This window comes from Varanus komodoensis, unplaced genomic scaffold, assembly GCF_004798865.1.
Source record: "Varanus komodoensis strain SLA01 unplaced genomic scaffold, ASM479886v1 scaffold2, whole genome shotgun sequence".
NCBI classification, from domain to species: Eukaryota; Metazoa; Chordata; class Lepidosauria; order Squamata; family Varanidae; genus Varanus; species Varanus komodoensis.
The window spans coordinates 63,612,721-63,638,426 of NW_025335568.1; the positions used below are offsets into that span (position 1 = coordinate 63,612,721).

At 43.8% G+C, this 25,706-nt stretch overlaps 1 protein-coding gene across 1 annotated transcript in view; it reads right to left on the reverse strand.

Moving 5' to 3' along the window:
• The window catches only part of NRXN1 (neurexin 1), a 1,090,172-nt gene that overhangs the window by 533,485 nt on the left and 530,981 nt on the right, over nucleotides 1–25,706 (reverse strand). Inside the window, 1 exon segment of the mRNA XM_044428877.1 lies at nucleotides 307–429. Coding sequence (XP_044284812.1) covers nucleotides 307–429 — 123 coding nt within the window.

The following is a 25,706-nucleotide window of genomic DNA, read 5'->3' on the forward strand; positions in this document are numbered from 1 at the left end:
CCATTTAGTACTAGTTGTTGTTGTAGAAATTCCTGCCTTGGGAAATAATTATTGGAAAGTGGGATAAAGCAACAGCAAATCGGTAATCAACATAAGCATCTTTAGGGTCTTGGGAGCAAGCTGAGGTCGCTAGAATTTGTAGGCCCTTGGAGTGACCTTCAGAACCTCCCACTGGCCTTCAAGGAAGAACTGAGCCTCTCTGGGACTGGCAGGTAACAGATCCAATCTGTATCCTGGCCTTCACCTTTGCTCCCACCACCACCACTAGAATGGAGAGATCTAGCGAAGCATCGCTATGTTTATTACCTGTCATGGCTTGTTGGTCATCCACCATTAACTTTAAACTTTTTCCTCTTCGAACCACACGTACCGTGTGCCATTCATTGTCATTGAGGTTATAGCCAGCAAAAAGGGTTTCTGGACCTTTGCCTGTAGGGTATGCCAAACAGTTATTATGGAATCTTTAAATCAGTCAACAAAGGAGCCTCACAGAGAGAAAGAGAGAGAAAGAGAGGGAGAGGGAGAGAAATGAAAGAGAGAAACTGGCTGGGGCAAACATTTTATACAGCATTTTTGAGACACAGTAAGTGGAAAGAGTGTCACAGCCTACATGGACTTCAACTGACAAGTATGTTATCTTGCAACATTTGTAGACTATATTTTAAAAATGGCAAGGTTGGTGAACTGAGCTTTCATAAATGGGCACAGTCAATACAGAGCGTTGTGTGTGTGTGTACGAGGGCATCAATGCCCAGGTTCTCATTTATAGCAAAAGTGCTAACAAAGAATGACTCATCTTTGAAACTAACTTTAGGCTGCGGATGACTAATCATTCCATTACCACCACCACCCAGCATATTGCGAGTGGGAGGAGAGAGACACCACTGACCATGCAGTGTACATTTGGCATGAATTTGATTGCATTCATAAGTGGGCTTAATGGAATTTCCTAGCATTACTTCTTTCTATTGCAATCAGAAGCTCTAAACTGAAGACCTGTGAGTGGATCACAGATCTATGGATGGGTCAGAACTTTGGCTTCCCAATAAGCAGTGGAGGGGGGGGGGCGCACCCTCATCTCTTAGGGAGGTGGTGGGTTGTCCCACATTGCTGGCATTCAATGAGCCAGCCGTCTCAGGGACGCTTGGAGTCCTGCACTGAGCAGGGGGTTGGACCTGGTGGCCTTGTAGGTCCCTTCCGACTCTCCTGTCCTATGATTCCATGATCCTCATCCTTATGTGAAGCGCAAGGATGGCCCAAGACATTTTGCTGTCTCCGGCAAAGAGCAAGGTGCCAATCTCTCCCGTTTCATATATAAAAGCTGGGTGAGCAGGGGGCAGAGATGGCTGACGAGCCAGGAATGGAACGGCTCCCCCTTCCTCCCACTGGATGTAATGCCGCCCATGTTTTATACACACATTGCGCCTACTGGGAGTGCGTTGGCAGAGGGAACAATGTGCTCACTTGTCAACATAGTCAATCTGTCCCCTGCCTTCCAGCCCAGCCCAGGCCTGCGTTTCATGTTCCCTTGAAAGGCAGCATAAAGATCTGGAAACCAGGCCTGCGGGACGCGGAATGGGCGCAAGCTGGACTTTCTTCCTCCTTCCTGCCTTCTCCTGCATGCCATTCAGAAACAGAATGTGTTCAGGGAGGTCTTCACCTGTCATTACTGTGTGGCAAGCAGGAAGATGGTGTGAAAAGAAGACGTTAGAGTGTGGAGGGTGGCCATGAATCCTCTAGCAAGAGGGAACCTCATGCAAAAACAGGCTTTCTCTCAGTCGGCAAAGCGGAGGCAATAAGTGTCGGTCTGTTTGCAATGTTCACTGTGCTGGCTGGATGGATTTCCTCCTTTTTGTCGATGGAAACTGGTTGTTTCACATGCCTAGCTGCATGCGGCTACAGATGGACTGAGGGCATCACTTGTGAGGGTCTGGAGATGTTCTACCAGGGAATTGTGATCCTAGACCCAGCAAAATTATTTTGCTAATCAAGAAGAATAAAGCTGCATCATGTAAATGTGACTGTTCTGTCAGTATCTGAGCTAGTCACCTAAAGTGTTCAGAAATCATCACACTGGAGCATTAATAATTTAATATTCATTCCATCCATCCATCCATTCATCCATTCATTTGCCTTTCCTATGTGCTTAAACAAACAGAACTGGAATTTGCCCAAAACAAGTTGGGAGTCATAACAGTCAATTTGAGAATCACCTTTTGGACTTACCCTTCAATTTATATTTATATTCTAGTCTCTGATCAATTATCTGGGTGAAATGAAAATTAAAATGTATAATTAAATTATACATATTAACCTGACTGTCTCCACTGTGATATGACTGCTAATGTCAATTACACTGCACTATAATGTAAGAATGATTGTGTATAAGAGATCTCTAGTACAACACCAACAACAATAGTGTGATGGCTTTTGGGGGCAATCCTGTCATGCGAGTTTATGCTACCAAATCACACTAAAGGTTCCTTAAGCTCACACAGTGCAACTGACATTAGGTTGATGTCATATGGATACTGCTCCTTCAGTTGGGTCCAAATTTTGGTGCATGCAATTGGGTAGCCCTTCCACCCCCTTCCAGAAATGCTGTACAGAGGGCTGAAGGACCACACTAAACTGGTAAGACAGGAAGGTACAGGAAGAAGGGGATGAACCCTGAAAGCTGAGCAGATGCAATTTCCATGAGAGATTCTCTTCTGCCCATACCAGACAATTCTAGATCCAACACATTGTCAATGTAGTTTCCTAAATACTCTTCTGTTGATTTATGTAATTCCCTAAGATTACTTGGATATAGTTGGATATGGTTGCTCTTGGAGCACATTCCAAAGACCTTCTGATCGGGAGGAGGTGGAGCAGCAGGAAGATGCCTCAGAAAGTGGGCCAATTCCAGATGTTGAGATGAAAGAAGCAGAGGCGATCGTCTCAAGGCCAGTCTTCCCAGGTGCTCAAGCAGCCTCTGAGTTATCCAAGATGTACAGGTAGAGGGAGGGGGCTTGGAACATGGGAGTTTCTCAAAGGCAGATGAAGTGGGTACAGCTCTCAACCCCACGGTGCAATGTTGGCAAAGGACGGCAGCCCAGTTGAAAGACTGGCATGTAGAAAGGAGGTGTGCTTGCTTCCAAAAGGTCCTCATGAAAGGATGAGGCCCAAACATACTCCTAAGGAGAGTTCTTAGGCGTAAACACTCGATTGGCTTCAATGAACTGCCCTGTCTGTGCTCAGAGATTCACTCTGGGTGATTGAGCTCCTGGAAGATGCTTTGCTCAAGAAGGGACATTTTGCAAGAGAGGCCTGCAGCTCTGCCTGTGCAGAGGGAGGCAACCTAGCTCACAACTGATGTGCCTATTTGCACATAATCTCCATATGCATGGGTATGATCAGCAGTTTATGCACACCCTCCATTAACACTCTTCATACAACATCTCTTTCTGAGCTTGGTGAGGAATCATTCATCATCTAGTAACACACATTTGTCATCCAACCCAGAAAAGCGTCAAGCGAGGCAGCCTCTTAAAATTCAGTGTAGCTAACTTCTTTGGATTTCTAAAAAGAACATCTCCATGATAATGATTTAGTCATAAAGTTTTACTGTAGTGCTCTAGTAATGTATAATTTTCTGATTAATAGGCGAGGGATAATAGATGCTCTGCCTAAGTGAGAGCTTGCCCTGATGAATTTATTCCCTGATAAACCTGCCCATTCATTTACCTGGTTTTCCAATGCATTTACTGCAATGGGATGGTTGAGTCATGCAAGGCAAATGCGGATTGCTAAGGAGCAGCTGCTCTTATCTTTCTGACATTTTACAAATAAAACTCCCTTCCAAATCGAGAGTGGACCCATTGAAATCAATGAGGTGAGGTAGTTATGAACAGTGTAGTCCCCACCGATTCCAATGCATCTACTGAAGGGGTGACCATGCTTGAATCCCACTCATTGCTTTCTCAGATCAATCTGAGCCACCCAAACCTATTGTCTCTATCAGGAGCCCAGAACCTCACACTGGGGGTCCAAGTACGATCCTCCTGGGTTCTTAATTTGGTTTTCCTACCTTCTGTTACTACCCACTTCCCATGTCCCCATCTCTTTACTGCCAATGACCTATCTTGTGCTGGTTTCCTGGCTTTTGCAAAGTTTTTTTTTCTTCCATCCTAAATGGCTGAAACATCTCTCTTAAGGTTTACTGGACAGCAGAATGAACATTCTAAAATATGCTGACATAGGAAGCTGCTTCCAACTGAGCTGGAGTCCATTTATCCCAGTATTGTCAGCTCTGGCTGGCAGAAGCTCTCCGGGTTTGGGGCAATTTTTTCCCAGCCCTACGCAGAGATGCCAGGGATTGAACTAGAGAATTTCTGCATGCAAAACCTGTACTATGTCTGTCATTTCAGGATCTTCTCTGAAATGACATTTAACCGTCAGGCTGAATGAGGTTCTGCACCCCCTGACCTGCAGTAGCTTTCTCCAATGTGATGCCCTCTAAATGTTTTGGAGTACAACTCCCAGCATCCCCAACTATTGGCCATGTTAGCAGGGGCTGATGGGACATGGGAGCGGAACACCAGACCACCTGTAGGGCACCGCATTGGGAAAAACTGACCCACTTGAGCCACATTGCAAGCCTTAATGTGGCTTCCTTGCCTAGGCCCAGCTTGGCCCTCAGTAGCTGCACACAATTCCGCTTGCATTAAACATCTGCTTCTTCTTCCTGATGATTCTGCCATTCCTGCAGTTCTCCTGTTTTTCCAAAGGTGGATGAAAAAAGCAGCCATGAGCCATTGCGGGCAGGAACGAACGAGACTGGTCCCAGCCGGGAGAGGTTCTACTAAAATCCCCACAAGCTTTCCATCAGAGGCTTCCGGAGACATTAAAGCTGACCTGGGGCTGCAGGAGCGGAGCACTGCTTGTGTGATGGGTTCTGGCCATCCCTCTTTTCACCTGCAGACCTGGCCACCTGCAGAATTCCTCCTGGTGGCAGAGGATGCTGCAAAGGGGGCTGGAGGGGGAGGGTGGAAGAGTCGGAAAGCGGGAGGGGGCTTGAGTGGGTGCGGGTGCCTTCTGCTTTCAGAAGAGAGCCTCCAGACCGAAGCCGGTGGCCCAGCTCTGATGATCATCTGAAGTTCTAGACCATGATTTGGGTGATCAGGAACCTGTCTTGGGTTTGCACATGCTCTTGCTTTTGCACACAAGGTAAGAGCGGATATTTCTGTATTTGCTCTGTGCAGGAGGGGTGTGTGTGTTCTGGATTGGATATGAATGGGAGGTGGTCCCCTAATTCAACTTGGCTGGAAAAGCCAGTTTCTCGAGTTTCTATGCAATGTGGAATTCCTTACAGTTCAGATCTGAATTGATGAACTGGGCTATAATCTTCCAGGTACTAAATTTTTCTCTGCCCCTTCCCCCTTTATTTAGGTTCTTGGTAGCTTGGCAATCGTGATGAATTGTCTTGTAAAAGGAGTATCACTACCTCCATTCACATATGTGAGGTGAAGTCCTGGATCCCATCCTGACTTCATCCAAACTGCTTCAGTAAGTCAATGATAATTTCTCTTTAGATGGCCCACCTATGGGAATGTTTTCAAAGTCAAATAATTGAAACACACACACACACACACACACACACACACACACACACAGAGAGAGAGAGAGAGAGAGAGAGAGAGCTTTTGTGTATATTTTAAGTGTTTCTAAAAAATGGATTATAGTGTTAATGACTGAACTAATGTATTTTGTAAGTGACTGGGAATTAGGAATTAGAAAATAAATTGATAGAAAATTGGATAGTCTTTCTTATGAAATAATATTGAAAAAACCCACACTCATGTTCATTTCTAATCACTGTCATGCTTAGAATAGTCCTATCAAAAAATGTTTACTGTTATTCACAACTTTTATATCCTTTTTATTTCAATGACTCTGCTCCAACTATCACTAAATCTAATCCAACTCATTATATATACTGCTAGAATTATTTGCCTTTGATCGTTTTTTAATAATAATATTTTTGGTATAGTCTTATTGTCTTTAATGCAGATGCTGGCATGATATGAAGCCTTTTGATTATTAATGAGGACTTCAAATCAATTTAGAAGAACAAACAATCTTAAATTTGGTGCCTTCTGGAGACATAGGAAAGCATGTGCTTTGCAAGTAGAAAGTACAACCTATAGAAACTCTCTCTCGCTAACTGAAGACAGGCAGATGAACAGAGGGAAATAAAGGGGAAAGCTGAAGATACCAAGCTACAAAACTACTTGGAGCACAGTTTGCAGAAAGCATCCAACGTTTGCAAGCTCTTCTTTCTATCTGAAGCCACAAGAAAAGATGGCTATGCCAGGCACACTTTTTGGAGTTGTAGGGTGTTATAATATATTATAATATAATATTGATATAATATTGTAGGGAGTTATACAGGAGGTTCCAAAAGAGCCTACACACACACACACACACACACACACAGAGAGAGAGAGAGAGAGAGAGAGAGAGAGAGTGAGAGAGAGAGAGAGAGAGAGAGAGAGAGAGAGAGAGAGCGAGCGAGCGCCTATATATACTGATACACACATACACAATGTATAGGGCAGGAGGAAGGAGGCAAAATTAACTGAACTTTGTTGGGGTGTGTGGAGGATAGTTTCTTTCCTTTCTGTCCCTTCTTCATTTCCATCACTGATACAGATATACCACTAAATAAAGATTATGGGTTGACTCCCACATTACAGTTCTATATACTGAGATCCACATTTGCTTATGGAGACTTGTTTTTTTTAATTCTCAAATGACCTCTATACTGTCTGTTTTTGGACCAGTTATGTATTTTTGGAAGCAAATCTATGCTTCTGTCTACAGAAATGTTTACTGGGGTAAGTAAATGGCACTTGTGGCCATTTTCACATTTTAACACACATCGTATTTCTTCTCACTGTTGCACCTGCAGCGCTTCCACACCATGGGTTCTGTGCATGTGTTAATGAACACAATATGTTTGCCATCATGTTTTGACTGTGTCAATTTATGTCATGCCATAATCATTCCAACTTGGATTAAAGTAAAGCATATATAACTTTGAATAAATATTATTAAAACTAATGACACGGTTCACCCTGATGAATATGCAGATAGGGACATGGGGAACAAGACTAGCAACTTAAGCATTCTTAAATTTCCACTTGAATAACATTTGACTGCTGCATATTATAAATAAGCAGATTGAGAAAAATGTGTTAAGTTCAGAAAAGAAGAAATTTGGACTGTGAGTTTATGTTGAGATGAATAGTCTCCCTTTAATTTCCAGGTGTCTCCATTCCAGTAATTTCAGATTTGGAATTATTTCTGGTCCATCTTTTAGGAGAAAGGTTTGCTGTTCTTGTCTAAAGCAAAAACAACAAGGGTTGCAAAACTTGGCCTAAGGAAAATCTATGTAGAACCTTGCGATCGCTTCATGAATGTAAAGTTATGTCTTTTATTTAATTCTAATGATGATTGTTACACACGCCCATGGAATTTAGAGCTATGGCTTTTTCTCGCTTAAGTCTGCATTTGCAACAACTGGAGGAACATTTTTAACTCTGAGCATTTAAAAAAAAGTTCTACCAGTTATGTGATTTGGATGCTCTGGTAAGAAATGCCATACACTCATTGATTTCAGTGGGACCAATTCTGGCATTACTCGCATACTGTGCTAAAACCTTCAGATCTGAATCCCTGAGGGCCAATTAAGCGCCGCCCTTCTGCACCTTTCCTTCCATTGCTGGAGTTAATAACAGGGCAATTTCCACCACAGAAAGGTCTGGGAGGGAAATAGTGCCAGCTTGATGTGCTTGAGGCTCCCCAGGGACCCTGCATGGGCCCCATCTTCCAGTGGGGTGACCTTATCACCACCAGGGCCAGCAGCTGCTCCTGCTCCTCATCCTCCTTTCCATCACTGCAGCCACTTGCTTGCTGGCCAGGAAGAGAGCCGCCAGGCAAGCAGCTGTGACTTCTGCTCCTCCTTTTACCATCATCATTGTCTGAGCCACGGCAGGAAGCAGGTGAAGGATCAGACTGCAGTGGCGAAGTGAAGGAAGGCGTCCAGGGGACACCCAGAACCCAAGCACACCTACCCTGGATGCTGGCCATGGAGGGAAGGGTTCAGTACCCATGCCCACAGCATCGCTTCCCCATAGCAGCCCCCAGGCCTTGTTGCTTGGCAAAGTAAAGGAGGTCCTACAGAAGAGGTTCTTCTCTGTCATGACTGCTTTGGACCTAATCTGAGAACCTAAAGACATATTTCAAGAGCAGGTTGTCTCTGCTTCCCTCTCTTCCCCAAGCTTCTTCATTTATATCTTGCTGGAACCATCTATCTGCAGCAAAACAAAGTTTCCTTTGACCTGTACATCATATTTTGATAGGAGTTACGTGGTCTATAGAAGCTAAATACATGCCTTGGTCTACATAGGTCAACAGTTTCATCAATATCAAATCTATTATGTATCTAATTCTTCAAACATAGTTCAACAGTTTCTCCAGTAGCAAATATATTCTGTATACAATTATTATTATTATTATTATTATTATTATTATTATTATTATTATTATTATAACAATTCTTCAAACTGGTTTGGTAGAGTGCCACTTTAAAGGGGTAACAAGTGAGAAATTCTACATAATTTGTCTTTGTGGAAGGACCAATGCATTTCTAGTACAGAAACATCCATTTCTTTGAGTCAAGACTGCAGTCCTATGTATACACTTCCATTATCTGAGAATAAGTCTTATTGAACCAAGTGGGTCTTATTTCCAAGTGGACATGTATTGGGTTGGTCTGTCATTCTCTTAATTATACTGAACATAGTTATAACTTTTATTATGTAAAATATGCATGTTCTGCCTTCAGACCTTATAAAGGCCCTCCAAAGCAACCAACAATCTAAGTTTAGCAACAATGCACAATCCCACAGAAATAAGATGAGAGCAATACTATTCACATCTCAAGCTTTGCAGCACATAGACCACTTTTTTAAAGCAGTATTATCATGATGATGTTGATGCTACCTGCTTTATTAACTTGATTGTACATGTTTCAGTGGCTAAGGATTTCATCAGATAGAGCGAGAACCACAGCAAAGATCAAAGGCCTGAGCTTTGCCACACCACAGCTGAAATTGGAGAAAATAACTGTATTTTAAGAAAATTGGCTATGATGACTCTTACAAACTTCATATACTTTTACAATTCTCATATTCAGTCTAGTAATAAATAACTAAAGAGACCGGTGCACATGAAGAAACGCTAGGCATGATCTGAACCTCTGCACCCTGCCTTAAATGCCAAACCTGAGTTGCAGCCATCCGTTTATTTCGTCCTCTTTCTCTGTGCTTCATCTTGTGTACCTGGATCAGCTTGCATGGCAGTTTAGGAGGTTGGTGGATGCGTGGCTAACTCATGCCTCATCCCAATACACCACAAGCTACGACCCATTATTCCAACCTTCCTCTGATGGAACTCTGATAGTTATTTATCTAATAAACCTATGAATAAACTGCACGAGGAGATGATTCATCTTATTTGCATCTCTCCCAAGAAAGCACACACTGTACATGTGTGTGGGTTTCGTCTTTGTAACAACTCTGAGAGGTGTGTTAAGCTGACATAATGCCCCAGCATCATCCTTTCGCTTTCTTGGCTGCACTGCTTAGACGCTCCCATATAGCCTGAAGTGCCTGATCCTGCCCAAACTTGAAAATGAAGCAGGGTCAGACCTGGACGGGAGACCTGAGTCCTGCACTGAGCAGGTGGATGCACCTGATGGCCCGCTAGGCCTCTTCCAACTGTATGGATCTGTGAGTACAAAGCCAAGCTTATTGCCTTTTGCATCAGGTACCAGTCTGTAAACTTGGATACTTGTCCAGACTTTTCCATACCATGTTGTATGTGTTCCTCACAACAGTATGGCATCCTAGGCCATCTAGTCGGACCCTCAGCTCTAGCCGCTCCACTCACGAAATCCCCATCATGTGGTGTCCAATCAAGGTTGTCCTTGAGCACCTTTATATAGCACATCTTTCCTCCTTAGGAAGCTGATGGGGATATCAAGTTCTGGATATTATGCATAGCATGGCCATTATGCCAACTTTGGTATCTCAAAGTTCAAGGCAGCCCATGTTGCTGCTTGCCATGTAGGAGGTGTTAAAACAATCTTTCAAAAAATCACATTGGTCAAAATGATTTGTCACTCATTCTAAAGAGAATTTTCCTTAAAGTGATTGGTCACCCAGTTGGAAATACCTTATCACTATTTCTCCCCATAGACGTAGCCTCTATTTTCATATTGAGCGGAGTCAGTGGGGCTTGCTTCTGAGCGGACATGCACAGGGTCGCAGCATTGGACACATTTAATTGATGTGAAGCCCTCATTCACAAGGACACACCCACTGGCTGAGTTCTAGCATTCTCTAACATTCTATCTCACAGCGGCCTTGTGTGAAGAGCTCATTCCAAAGACTAGACTGCTATTTCCTGCTACACAACGGAGTTCCATTTTCTGTTCAGTATAACGAATGCAACAAGACATGTAGCTCAGATAATCTCCGTCTATCAGATCGGCCAGTAATTCTTTCCTCAATCCATTTCAATTCATAGAGAGGAACAAGTGCATTACTGGGTGTCCCCCTTCCAGCTATAACGTTCCTTCATGTTCACACAGAGGTGTAACATTAGGTTATGACCTATACCTGGAAAATCCCGCATGTATGGGTGAAAATTACATTGCATTTAATACATTTTCTCTCCTGGGCAATCAACCATCTGACTGGGCCGAGTTACTCAGATCTCATGCTGGGAGTCCATGCCATATTGGAACATTCTAGGGATGTTCACGAGCTCACGAAACATGAGCTCGGCAACGTTCTCCAGATTCTGTCTGGATTCTTTTTCTTTTTGCATGAAAATGCACATCATTCATGCCCATTTCCCCCTCATTGTGCACGTTCTTGAAACGTATGCAGGCTTCCGCCATTGATTCAAGCATTTCCCAAAGCACGCACTTGCTCATGGACGCTTTTTGAAGGTACACATGCTGGCAAGCGAGTCAGGGATCAAAAATAACGTTGCAAGCTCAGAAACGTGTGGACTTGGGCTGCAGGTTGTGCCTGAGCCCGTGTCCAATCCAGAAGGATATCTTGTTTAAAACATTACTAAACTGTCAGTTGGCCCACTTCAGATGAAAAACCTTATGGAATCTGGCTCCATCTAAGATAGAATTACTTGCATTTCTAGATCAATTTTTAAACAGTTTGAAAAGTGAGCCTTTTTCTTGTTTTTTTAAAGTAAGTACTCTTAAGACTCAGAAAACATAGTGACTAAGTACTGGGATTCAGCGTTTTTCTTTTGCATAAGTAAGTCATCATACAATTCTTTATCTAGATTATTTCTTCAGTAATTGACCATGAAAATTCCCAAACCATCTCCTTTTGAATACCAACTGCTGTCCAGTCATATTGATACTTTTATATCCATCAGGGGCTCCCTTCTAGGCCAATGGCTCAAAGGACCAAGGACTAAAAATTTAATTGAAACACATCCTGTATCCAGCTTGCAAAGGGAGCCACGCCGGAATGGCAATTTAACTATCTTGTCAAGTATGATTTGTTACACTCATTGTCAAGAACCAGATATTAAGGAAACAGTTTACAAGGTTTCCGTAATAAGCTGTTGAGTGTCTAATGTGGATAGAACAGATTTTTCATGCATTTTAATAGGCACAAATGTGAAACATAGTAGAAATAGAAAAGGCATTTTAATAGAAGATACTTTGATGGTGGTGACATAGACTTCCAACAAGCTTTTAATACTTTTTCCCTCTTCAGCAAGGTCATTACCAAGTGTGCTTCTGATCTTATTTTCATAAAGATAATGGAGAATAGCAGCTTAAAGTACACAAGAACTAAATGCCTGCTGGCATCTTTTTATTTAGCACGGACTTCTCAAGCATCCAGATGCAGAGAGAATAAACTGTAGAGAATAGTAGTGTGGAACCATTTCAGCTGTGCATGATTAAGGCATATTTATCTCTATGGGGAATTATTTCCTCCCGATGCGCACAGGTACGCACCCAAGATACTTTGCCAGCAAACTAGGCAGTGTGAAAGATAAAGTCATATTGATATTGTGACTCCTGTTGATCTATCAGGCTGAAATAGATGTATTCTTAATGCAATCCATTGAGAGCTGTAAATGGAAGGAAATGCCATGTTTCCCATGCATACACCTAACTGTGTATCAAGGATCATCCACAAAATAATTCCTGCTGCCTTTTTTTTCTTCAAATTGAGGGAAATATGGATTGTACTGGTTTTACTCTGACAAGTTTGCTTGTTACGTATTGCCTTCCCCCTGTGGCATGCCAGCTCCATGCTATTGCATCCTAATAGCAACAAAGAAGGACTTTTCAACAGGGATGGAGAATTTTATTTCTGCTGATTTCTGATGAGAATCTACTGAAGTGTAGGGAAAAAATAGAATTTGAGATTTTAAAAAAAATCTCAATGTGGGAGAAAACCAAGTTGCAAGATCCAAATTGAACAGCACTGCCAAGGACACCCATTCAATTTTTTTTCAGTGTGGTGGTCAGAGTGATGGACTGGGGACTCAGGTGATCTAGAACCTAGTCCCTACTTGGTCTTGAAGCTCTCAGTTTGACATGTAGCCAATCACTTCATCTCAGCGTATCCTACCTCACAGGGTTGTTGTTTTGGGGATGAAATGTAGTGCAGAAAGACTATGAAAGTCAATGGGGTGTGGTGGTTAAGAGTGCAGGAATGGGACTCAGGCAATTCAGGTTCTCTTCCCCACTCAGCCATGGAGCCAGCTGGGTGACTGTGGGCAAGTCACAGACTCTTAGCCCAGCCTACCTCACAGGGTTGTTGTTGTGTGGATGACTGAAAGGACAAGAATTATGTGAGCCACCTTGAGGTCCTTGAAGGAAAAAAAGGCATGATATAAATATAGTAAATATATACATACACAAGCCACTCTGGGTTCTTTATAAGAGGGAAAAACTGAGATCTAAATACAACAAGAACAAATGTACTGGATGTTACACTGAGGCTAGAAAAGTTTTGGGGTGGAAGGAACTTGGTAATCATAGAATCATAAAATAGTAGAGTTGGAAGGGACCATGAAGGCCATCAAGTCCAACCCCCTGGTCAGTGCAGGACACCAAGTTACACCATCCCACTCAGATGGCTGTCCAGTTTATTTTGAATGCCTCTAGTGTGGGAGAGCCCCCACCTCTCCAGGCAGCTGGTTCCACTGTCGTGTTGCTCTGACAGTGGGGAAGCTTTTCCTGATGCCCAGCCTCAATCTGGGTTGTTGCCACTTGAATTATTATTCCATGTCCTACACTCTGGCATCAGCAAGAAGAGATCTTGACCTTCCTCTTTGTGACAGCCATTGAGGTTGAATGGGCCAAGTCTTGCGACATGCCTTGCTGACTTCTGTGGACGTTGTTTTCAATATAGAGAAGACAGAACATTCATACTGACCTGGCCACTTCCAGAACTGAACGCAGGCTTGGGGAGCACCTGAGTTTCAGTCTTCCATGCTGCTACTTGCAGAGGTTTTGGGGAACAGGAGAGCTGGGGCTTGAGCTTGAGAGGGCTCTGAATGAAATTCATTAGGGTGGGGAATGATATAATGCTTGACTTTTCTAAAATGAAGGGAGAGGTGAGTTGATTTCTCCTTCACAGAACCATTTCAGAAGCATATAAGCACATATTTCCTTTAAAAGACTGAATGCACGCAGCTTGCAACAGTATTCTAAATTTTCCAGAACTTTTAAAATCTTCCCAGAAGTGATATGGGTTTTCATCACTCAAGTGTTTAAGGCCCAGCCACTAAAGTAACTTTCTCAAGTGTATCTCTCCAGATATTTAGGACTTCAGCTAAGATGAATCTGGGATGTACCGAGCAGTTAGTCTGACATCAATCCCTGGATAAATTCTGGAGCAAATTATTAAAAAATCAGTCTGCAAGCATCTTGAAGAAAATGCAGTGATTAATAAAAGCCAACATGGATTTATCAAAAATAAATCCTGTCAAACTAATTTAATCTCATTTTTTGAACGGGTGACCTCCCAAATGGACATAGGAACACTGTTGACCTAATCTACCTTGACTTTAGCAAAGCTTTCAACATAGTGCCCCATGACATTCTGGTAAGCAAATGAGCAAAAAGTGGACTGGATTAATATATATATAGGTATATATATATTAGGTGCGTCCAAAATTGGCTGCTAAATCAGACACAAAGAGTGCCCATCAATGGCACCTTCTCAAACTGGGTGGAGATAACTAATGGAGGGCCACAGGGTTCACCCAGTGCTCTTCAACATCTTTAGTAATGATTTAGATGAGGAAGTACAAGGAAAGATAATCAGATTTGCAGATGATACAAAGTTGGATGGAATAGTGAACACCCTGGAAGACTGAAGATCCAGTGCAATCTTGCTAAGCTTGAACACTGGGCTGAAAGCAACAAAATGAGATTCAATAGAGACAAATGCCAAATCTTTCACCTAGGAAAAAGAAGCCAAATGCATTGATATAAGATGGGGAATGTGAGGCTCAACAGAACTGAAAAAGAAGCTGACCTTGGAGTTATTGTGGACAACAGGCTAAACACGCGCCAACAATGTGATGCAGCCGCCAAAAGGGCAAATGCTATTTTGGGATGCATCAACAGAAATATTACTTCCAAATCATGAGAAGTAGTAGTTCCTGTATAGTCCCCACTAGTCAGAACTCACCTGGAATACCGTGTCCAGTTCAGGGCACCAAGATTTAAGAAAGATGCAGGAAAATGAGAAAGGGTCCAGAGGAGGGCAACAAAAATGATCCAGGGTTTGGTAATGCTGCCCTCTGAGGAGAGACTGAGAGAACTGGGCATGTTCAGCCTTGAAAGCAGAAGACTGAGGGGGACATGATATCCCTCTAGAAGTACCTCAAAGGCTGTCACAAAGAGGAAGGCCAAGATCTCTTCTCCCCAATGCCAGAGTGTAGGACACAGAATAATCCATTCAAGTGGTGGCAGCCTAGATACAGGTTGGACATCAGGAAAAGCTTCCCCACTGTCCAAGCAATACAGCAGTGGAACCAGTGCCTAGAGAGGTCATGGTCTGTCTCACGCTAAAGGCATTCAAAAAGAAACTGGACAGCCATCACAGAGGGATGGTGTGAACAGGTGTCCTGCAACAGCAGGGGGTTGGACCCAATGGCCCTCTTGACCCTTTCCAATTCTACTATTCTATGATTCCATGAGCCCGTAATTCCCATTAGTCCCACCCAGAATGATCAGAAATGCTAATGCTAATGATCAGAAATGCTGGGACCTGTAGGTCACAATGCCTGAAGGGTGCCCGCCTGGGGGATGCTGCTTTACACGGAATGAATACTGAGTTGCAGTTTAACATGAACAGCCTGGTATTCGAGTTTATGTCATCCCTTGTTATGTTGGGGTTAGGGTTGCACACCCCTAAGGCAGGGGCCTCAAACTCAGCTTACCTGGGGGCCGCTGGAAGTAGAGTCTGGGTGAGGCTGGGCCGCATCAAGGATCCCACCACCGTGGTGGTGGTGGGCCGCTCATCCTGCGTCGCTTCCGGAGGCCGGCCCGGGCACCGCCGGCGCTTTGAAGGCTGCAGGGCCCCTCCCCCGTGCCCCACCCGTCCCAGCAATTGGCCGCAGGCCACGAGTTTGAGACCCCTGCCCTAAGGGAATGATGCAACGGACATCCTGACAAACCCTGACCGGCCATAGGAGAAGTCAGAACCCCAGTTCCAACCTCAGAAAAACACTGCAAGGTATGACTTCAGACTTCCCTCCTTTCACCTGTCAGTTGGTGCCAGTCTTCCCAAGCTCAGAAGATCGACCTTGGAGCCAGAAGTCTGTGGGTGTTCTGGGGAGTACAGGGGGGAAAAGTGAGGTGCCACCTGGAAACAGAGCATCTTAGCCACACCTCACCCTCTCATCTTCATGCACTGGGACAAAAGACCCAGAGGTCTAGAATTGGCCATGGAAGTCTTTCCAGGGTGGGGAAAACTCAGAGACAACCTTCTCCGCCATGCTCTTTCCACCATCCATGGGATGCCCATAATCCTCCCAGTTCGGAATGTTATATATGGGTTGGTGTTGCCTGTTATACATTCATTGCCATAGGTCTATGAGCACTGATCAGAAGATGTTAGGCTGATACACACTGCTACTTTGAAAGCCTGCAGGTCACCCCACGGCAGGAAAATAGTCAAGCACACATGTCCCCTCTCCAGAGGAGCGAGAGTTCGCAAGTGAGCGAGGTTAGTTCCATGGGGTGACTCCTCCCTTTTCATCCAGCCACTCTCTGGGACATTAGAACTTCTCTGTATGGGTCGCGGCATATGTGAACCCCAGTTGTTTTGGCCTACAGCTTCCAACAGCCTTAGTCTGCATAGCCAATGGTGGGGGGTGCTGGGAGTTGTAGGCCAAAACACCTGGAGGGTGGCAAGTCCCCCTCTCTTGCTCCACATCCATCTGTGGCTACTGGTTTGTAGTGGCTTGCCTCATCCTGTTCAGAACCTGATGGGTCAATTTGGCAACCCTTCTGACTCTGAATCAGAATCTTAGTTTCCAGGAGAAATCAGGCTTCCTATTAAGTAACCTTGGAAATAAACAGCTGTATAACTTTTCTGCTATTTGCCATAATGCCTTGAAATTTGAAATTCTCCTGGTCCCATTTGAGGATATTCTATCTCAGACAAATAGTTCTAATTGCTATGCGCCTTCATATATATGTATTCTTTTTAAAGGAAACTGCTGAGAACTTTTTATGCCTTGGCATTAGTGGATGCAATTGCCAAGGACAGCTCCCTATTTTGAGTTGAATAAGTCCAACTAAATTGCTTCTGAGTAGCTGTGCAAGAGCAGCTTTTATTTCTGGGGAGTTGTTACAAAAATGCCGTACATCTTAGAGATGGCCCTGGTTAAGAAATCTTAAAAACGTTTCAGAAAGATAGGTGGGGAGTTCCTTCTGGAATGGGGGTGCACATGTTGGAGGGGCTATTTCATTCCACGGGTCATTTGGTAATTTGAATAAAGTTGGAATGTGTCATAGAGGACTTTTCATTATATCGAAAGTTTATAGGAAAAGGTATGCATTTTTGGACAATCATCGCTTTGATTTGTACATCTCCCAAAATCCTCGAGATCAGCTCAATATGCCCATCCATCCGTCCGTCCATCCATCCATCCATCATTAAATGCTCTTTTTCTTTTTGCAAGGAACCCAAGTCAGTTCACGCGATTCGCCTCCTCTCCATTTTATCATTGCAACAAACCTGCCAGGTAGCTTTGGTTGGAAATCACCGTCCAGCCAAAGTCACCAAAGGAGGTTCAGGGCCAAGTGGGGACCAGTCCCCAGACCTTTAGAGTCCCAGACCAACACCCCTGCACAGCACCGGCTGAATCTGACACACATCCCTTCTGCTGACGCTCACATTTCAGGAACAAGGAGGGTGGGATCTTTCCGCACAGGCAGATTCAGGATAGCCATTTATAGCCATCTAAGCCAAGCATTAAAGAGCTCATGTTGAGAAATAACAACAGTGATCAGCCATTGCTGGGAAAGGAGGAGTGTATGGACCAAGTCAAAATCATAAGCAGCATCAGGCGTAACTCACCTCCACGGAGTGTTTCCAGGTATTCTCAACGGGGGCTTGCATGCATGGCCACACTGTCACACAGGGCGAGCCACGAGCCGCACCACGGCTGCACAGACCCTTCTCGTTCATAACTTACAACAGGGAAGGGTAACCCAAGGTGATGAGCACGATGGGTTTTCTTATTGCGAAGGAGGTAACAGTAACGCTACTGCATGCCTGCTCATACTCCGTAGGGTTATCGGGACAAGATGAGCAAAGGCTCTGCTAAAAGCCTGGCACTGTAAGAACAGCTTCGGACTTAAGGTGGGATTCCCGATCTGATCAGAAACGCGTCTACTAGCCCTGCTCCCTATGGATGCCTCAGCAATGCTGCTATTTGCCTGTCAGGAAGACTCTAGGACACACTGATTGTTTGCCTGTCCTGATGGTTCTTCCTTTTGCGTTGCGTCTTAATCACGTTCAACCGCGTTCATTGTTTTCCTCTCATATGCCTCTAGCAACCTGCCTGTGTGATGCCTCCAAACTGGGTATGTTACTGATAGCTTATAAGAGTGTCTCGTATGGACTCCATCATGGTAGTCCCTCTGGGGCTGCCTACATGTTGCCTGTATTTCCTGTAGGTCTGAACGAACTGCAAAATGTTCCTTTGATCGTACACCCCTGGCAGACCCTTTCTGACTTTCTTTGTCAGGGTCAAAGCACTAACGGCTGCTTGAAGTGTTTGAAGGTGCATTGGTACCTCTTCCTGCACATTCCTGATGAGTAGCAGCACTCATCAGATGTTCTTGAGAAAGAAGAGGGGCTCCTTCTACCCCTCTAGCTCAATCCAGGCCAGGGAGATGCTTCCGGCATGCACCGCTGAGGCCAACAGGCCCTTGAAAAGACACTTTCTTTTCCTTTTTAGTCTTTTGATGGACCTGGCAGGCAATGGCTGTCTCTTCTAGCTCCATAAATAACTCTGGCCTAAGTCAGTGACTTTTCAAAACATAAGCATAACCCTGCTCTGTATAACTTCATGGGTAAGGAAGGATGTAGCTCTCAGCATGTCATTTATTCCCGTCTTATATTTGATTCTTCCTGAATGTTCAGATTTTTAACATGTTCGCATATGAATATTCATATGCTTTTTCATACACATTTCTCAGACTGGATACATTTTGGTTTGCAATTTTACCTGCTACACACCTTTCCTTAATATGGTAGGCTGTTGAATGTTATTTTCAAGAATATATGCACTTTTTCTGGGTCCTTTTCTGGAATATATGCATTTTGTGGGCACTTTTTTCCTTTTTGGGCATTGCAAAATTCAGAGAAGTAAAACTTACAGAAAAGCTGAGAGTGGTTCATGCCTTGGGTCAGAAGTGTGAAATTAAGAAAATATGTAATAAAACGCCAGCAGAGTTAAGGTACAATCTTCATGTCCCAACCTGGGTTGTGGACCTTTGTCCTGTTGGAAATTGCATTGGATTGTGCCCTTAGTTGCTCACACACTCCTCATTTTGGGGTGCAGCATCCCATCCCATTTGACTGCTCTATGAGCAAAGCAACAAATACCGTGACCTGGTGCCAATAAAACCAGTGGACTAAAGTAGGTGTTGCTGTTGCACAATGCATTCTGGGCCACTGAGTTCATGCCTATTCTACAGGCAATCCCTTTTACCATGTGGAAACAGATGAGTCGTTCAATATGACTGTGTCTAAATCAACTGTCTGTATCAGGAGTAGGGCGACGGTGTCCCCTGAGGTCCATGATGCCTTCTACTCTACCTGTGACTGTTTTGCAGAAAAGTGAAGGCTCCAAATGCTTTCCTCTCCTATTCCATCCACACCTCTAGGCCCACCATTCTAAGGAATACGTGGGATATTCCTTAGAAGCCAAATGGCATATGACTATGGGCCAGTGCTTTCACTTGCAGCTTGCCCATTTTGTGCAGGCATCCAGGGCACTTTCTCCAATCACCAAGATGCTCACAGGGCCCAACAAGCTTCCTTACCCCCCACCCCCACTTGACATCACCTCGTTTGCTACATTGCCATGCATGTAGTGGGGCACTGGTTACAGATGCTTGACTAGGACCCAATGGATCTGGGTTCCAGTTCTAACCCGGCCACGGAGCTCAGTGGGTGACTTTGGCCCAGTCATTCACTCTCAGCCTGCCCTACTCCTGTGGGTATAAAATGAAGAGACAGATAACCTTGGAAGCTTCCCCTGGGCTCTTTACAAGAGGAAGAAAACAGGATATAAATATAATAGGATGAGAATGGGTCGAATGAGTGTATACGATGCTAGAACATGACCACATGGTACTTATTTATTTTTCCAGTACACAGGGGTGTCAATTCAACTCATCCTCAAATGAAGAACATTATATTTATCACCCTTTATCTATTGGGTTAGACCCAGATTTAGTCAAGCTTTGGGTAAACAAACTCATTGAAATCAACAGAACAAGCACATTTATTTATTCATTTATGAGATTTATATCTCAGCTTTTCCTCTGTAAAGAACTCCAAGCAACTTACATCATTCCTCTCCTGCTGCTCTCGGTCGTATCCCCACAACAAGCACCCTGTGAGGTAGGTTGGGCTGAGAGTCTGCAACTGGTCCACGGTCCGCCAGGGAGCTCCATGGCCAAGCAGAGGATAGATCCAGATCGCCTGGGTCTTTGTCCTGCCCCGTTAACTGCTACCCCATGTTGAGTAAGTCCCTTGATTTCAGTGGGTCTTCTCTACGAATAGCTAAATCTGAACCCAACACATTCTTAAGGGTAAAAGCTGTAACACATAGTAAGGTTGTGATATGTTGGGTGGGACGCCGGGAGGGCACAGCTGCCATTGCCAAGCTGAGCACTGAACAATACATTTTATTCCCAATGATTTCCATTTTATTTCATTGTGAGTTAGTACTACTTCATGTGTTGGTTTGGTGTATACAGTAAATGGTAGGAGGGTCAGTTTCTCAACATTCCTCTTAGTTCCATACATGGAATGAAGAGCAGGGGTGCGTGTGTGCGTGTGTGTGTGTGCCCACCTGCTGTCCTTGCCTCCATGCATAGATCTGAAATGCCAAACTGAACCAACAACATGTTACAAGGGGGTTTAATTGCCTCCACCTAGTTGAGAACTTTGGATTCTGCAGGGTTCCTCAACCTGCATACAGAACCTGTGTTCATACAACTGCAGGGTCCAAAATTCCCTTCCATTCTTCAGGTCAATATATGATGGTCAAAAGCTGGAGGAGTGGGCACAAATATACATCTGATATGAACCTGTTCATTGCTTGAGATCTGTAGGAAAGCATGACTGGGTCTTCTCTGAGGCAGTCGCTACCAGTAGAACTCTCCCATGGGAGGTTAGTCCGGTCCCTTCTTTGTTCAGCTTTACATGGGTTGTTAAACTTTTGCTGCCACTCCAGCATGATTTTGCTGCTGATAAGAAGTTCAATTATTAAATGTCATAAAGATTTTGAATTGTTTTAAAAGTTCTTATGATGCTTAACTCTAAAAAAGCACCATTGGAAAAGCATTGGAAAACTTAAATGGAAAAGCGCCATTACGGCTAGGAGCTTTCGACAACCTGGGCTTCTACGAAGTGGCTGCTCTTTCCTTCCAGTACCCTTCTGCTGAGTTCTTGATTCCTTGCATTTCCTCTGCCTACTGGGATTTCTTTTCATTTGCTCAGCTAGCAACTCAGCTGGAGCTGTGCACAGAACCTACCTGAAGTTAGAGCCAAAGTTTCTTGTCTCAGTGGAGACTCTGAGAAGCCGTTCTGCATCATTCTCCTGCAAATTCGACTGTTCTTGACTGTCCCAGATTAGACAGTCAAGAGAAGCGAGAAGCTACATCATGGTTCCACCTCAATGAAAGGTCCCTTAGCTTACAATGCCAGTATGCACATTAACCATTGAATTCAGTGGGTCCCCAGAGCAAATGGACGCAATGGTGCTCTCAACACATGGAGAGACGCAAAATATACCCCCTTTGCTGGACCATAAGGGGGAGATGGAAAATAATGGAAACGTTCAAGTCAGTATTGGGTTTGCTTACACCGACTTCTTCTGCGCATTCATTCATTTGTAATAGCTGGTAGAAAAGGGAGCTAAAAAGTAGAACTGATGCCTTGGGGATAGGTTTGATGAAACAGAATATTAAAGCGGAGAAGAAGATGGAAGGAGAGAAGCGGGTGGAGAGAATGAGCTGGCACCCAGCGTGTTGTTGCCATCCCTTTTATAAAGTGAAGTCAGAATGGTACTCAAATAAATGCATCAGCTTTAAGAAGGTGAAGTACCAGAAAATGTCTTATAAATCACCTTCTGCTTGCAGGGAGTGACTTTTTGAGACTTATCCCTTTCAATAATATGAGTGAGATTCTGAGCACTTCAGAATATTTCACTGTGTTGTTGTTGTTGTTCAGTCACAAAGTCATGTCTGACACTGTAACCCCATGGACAACATTCCTCCAGGCTCTCCTGTCCTCCACCCTCCCCCGGAGTCCACCCCCCCCACCCCCCAGTGACCCCATCCAGCCACCTCATCCTCTGCCGTCCCCTTCTCCTTCGGCTGTCAATTGTTCCCAGCAACAGGGTCTTCTTCCTTCTCATTAGGTGGCCAAAGTATTTGCGCTTCAGCTTCAGTACCTAACCTTCTAAAGAGCAGTCAGGGTTGATTTCCCTCAAAAAGGGTCCAATCCAATGCAAGTATGCAAAGAAAAAGAAGGCTTACACTTCCCAGCATGCCCCTGCATAGCTGTCCGGAGCATGCTGGGAGCTGTGGGACATTTTTCTGTCCAAGTCTGCATAGGATTGCCTCTGTAGATTTTTCGCCTGAAGAGGAACCTCTGAATTCATATAGGATGTCATTTCGTATGAAATCTGTTAACAACCTCAGGTTCTGCAATTCCAGTTTCATTTTGAAATTTCTGGTTTTCTTGAAATTCTTTAGATGTTCTACCCAAAGAGAAGCTTCTGAATTCTTTTTGAAGTTCATATTGGATGCAAGCTTGCAATGTCTGGAACTCTCAAAGGAATTTCAAAACCTTGAAACATTTTTCCTAGAAAATGTTTGAGGAAGAATCTTCAAAGTTTGGTCAAATTTCATTTTTACAGTGGCTAATCTCTGTGAGGAAAAGCACTAGCAATTCACACCTTTCAACTGGTTTGGCAGCATAATAATTTATGGGGAAATGCAGAATCCAGATTATTTTTAGTCACTCCTGTCCATATGAAAAGCAAAACCTTTTATCCTATTAAAAATATCTGTGCTTGGGGCCTTCTAGGTTTTATTTCACATGGTCAGATGGTTGCATGCAATCAACCAATACATGTACAAAGAGCAACCCTTTTTCAGATGACAAGCACGGATGAACATTGGAGTGCAAATGTTTACTCCCAGATTCACAGCTCGGTAGCCATCACTGTCATGTTTTGGCTGGGAATATTTGGCTGAGAGTAGGAATTTCAGACTTCAGACTGAAGTCACTGGGGGAGCTTTGGTGGTATTTATTTATTTATTTATTAAAACATTTTTATGCCGCCCCATTCACCGTAGCCTCGGGGTGGCTCACATCATCAAGTTAAAATAATTATAATATAAATTAAGAATATAAATATTAAATTAAAATACAACAATACAGTATAAAATAAGCCGCCCTGGCCAAATAAAACCAATAATGTTAACAGTTAAAATGCCGTTTGAATAAAAAGGACTTTGCCTGGCACCGAAAAACAAATAACGACGGCGCCAGGCGGACCTCACTGGGGAGCGCGTTCCATAACTTAGGTGCCACCGCAGGTATGCAATGATAATGCTAAGTTAAATCATCTGAGGCTGCCCATTCTGCTAACGGGACCCACCAGTAGCTCAGTGGGAAGTGGCTGGCTCATTAAGCAAACAGAAATATTTGGAGCTGCTAGTTTCCAGGGTAGGGAAAAGCCAAAGGTCGCCACTGACCTGTTCCGTTTCTAGAAAGGAGCATTTCCACTAGTTTTGGGGGCTGCTTTGAGATGCGCTGGCTACCAGTATCACTGGCGATGTGTCCCCAGCACAAAGACACAGCTGGAACGAATGGCTGCCCGAGATGCCACTCTCTGGGTCTTCACCTCTGCTCATCTCATATTAGCCGACTGCAAACAGTAGCGATAATTTCCATGAATTATGCAGATTGACAAATCAGTATGTCGATCAACAGTACAGGGAAGCAATATACATTTCAATGAGCTCTCTAATTACAATGGAGAAGAAAAAAGAAAGGAGGAATAAATTGCCATTCAGAATCTCTTGCCAATAGCGAGAGCTGGCATGATGTGGCTAAGAAGCCCTCTTTAAATATCATTTTACTGGCTTGGGTTGCTTCAGATTCTAGCTGGGCAGTGATCCAATTCTCTTGCTTACTGAATGTCTTATTTGTGGCCTGCAATTACCAGGCTTTCTGTTTAGGACACTTCCCTGCAGTTGAAAATCTGGGCCTTTTGCTTTGGGAAGATAAAATTATGATTATCTGCTCCAGTTCCAACTTTCAGTTGTTTGATTTCCATGTACTGCATCCCTTTTCTTGACTTTGATACTGTCCACAAGTTCAACATGTTCAGCACAGAAATGTACTTCCCTGGGACAAGTGAATGAAGATCAAACTAGTTTAAGACCAAGATGTAAGTGCATTCCCCATTTCTCCATTGTGATTCCAGTTTTGTCCTGATAGGCTTATCAAGATATTCATTCTTAATATTAACTTTTCTGTTTCTTTCTTTTCCCAATATATTCTTCTTGAGCTTTTCCCATCAGTAAAAAGCATATTATGCCACATCATTGATTTATATAAAGGCTCCCATGAAATTAATGCCTCTTGCTAAAGTGAATTTATCCAGGAAATCCACTCTGATCCAAAGTTCCACACTTTCCTTAAAGCATCCCCTGAGCTCTGCTGGAGGAAGGAACCTCTCTGGTGCTTTGATGTTGGATGTCTCCCCACTACTGCCAAAAGATGTAAAGGAGAATTAGGGTCCTTTAGCTTTTCAAAGAATGTTGCCATCTTTTTCTTGACTCGAAAGAAAAGCTGCTTGTTCCAGTATTCACTCTTATGAAGATCTATTAAAGCTACAGGGATTGTATTCAAATGAAACTGATTATCTAGACACCTTCCAATCAAGGTTCATCCTAGTTTTGGAATGGAAGCTACCTTGGTTACCCAAAGATGACCTTCTCCAGGAAAAAGACAGGGGGAGAGCCACCTGGTGAGTCCCTTGGACCCCCTAGCAATACCATCAGCTCTTATATCCTTCTGGAAAGGATATCAAATTTGGGAATTGGATGCACTACATTAAAGTGCTTCCACTCCTACTCAGAGGGCCAATTCCAGAAGGTGGTGCTTCTATCTCCCATGCTGTTCAACATCAACATGAAACCCGTGAAGGAGGTTACTCAGAGACATCAGCTGTCCTCATGCAGCAGAATCCAGTTGTCACTTTTTGTATCAGTGGCTGTTCTAAATCAGTCCCCGCACCTTGTAGTTCAGGGCTGGCCATCTGCCTAAACACTATTTAATCTAATCTGGAGGGGGTCACACTCCTGCTAAAGGATTAGATTCATAGTTTGAGAGTGTCCTTGAATCCAGCATTATCAGAAGAGACACAGGTGGATCTGATGGTGTGGAGCACCTTTTATCAGGTAAGCTTGATAAGGCAAGCACATCCTTCTCTGGAGAAAGATAACCTAGCTGAGCTTGGCCCTATTCTGGTACCCTCTTGATACTTCAATGTGCTATACAGGAACTTTCCTTTGGAAATGGACCTGAATCTCCTGCTATTCCAAACAAAGAAGCAAGACTGGTATCAGGGACTAGCTAATGGAATCATATCATGACACTGCTTTACCATCTGGACTGGCTGCTAGTCTAGATTTTCACTTGATAAGACCACTAATATTAACGTTCAGAGCCCTAAATGGCTCGGGGACAAGTTATGTGAAGATCATTATACCAGCCTGAACTCTAAGATAGTCCTTGGTGGTCCTTCTCCACAAGCTCAAG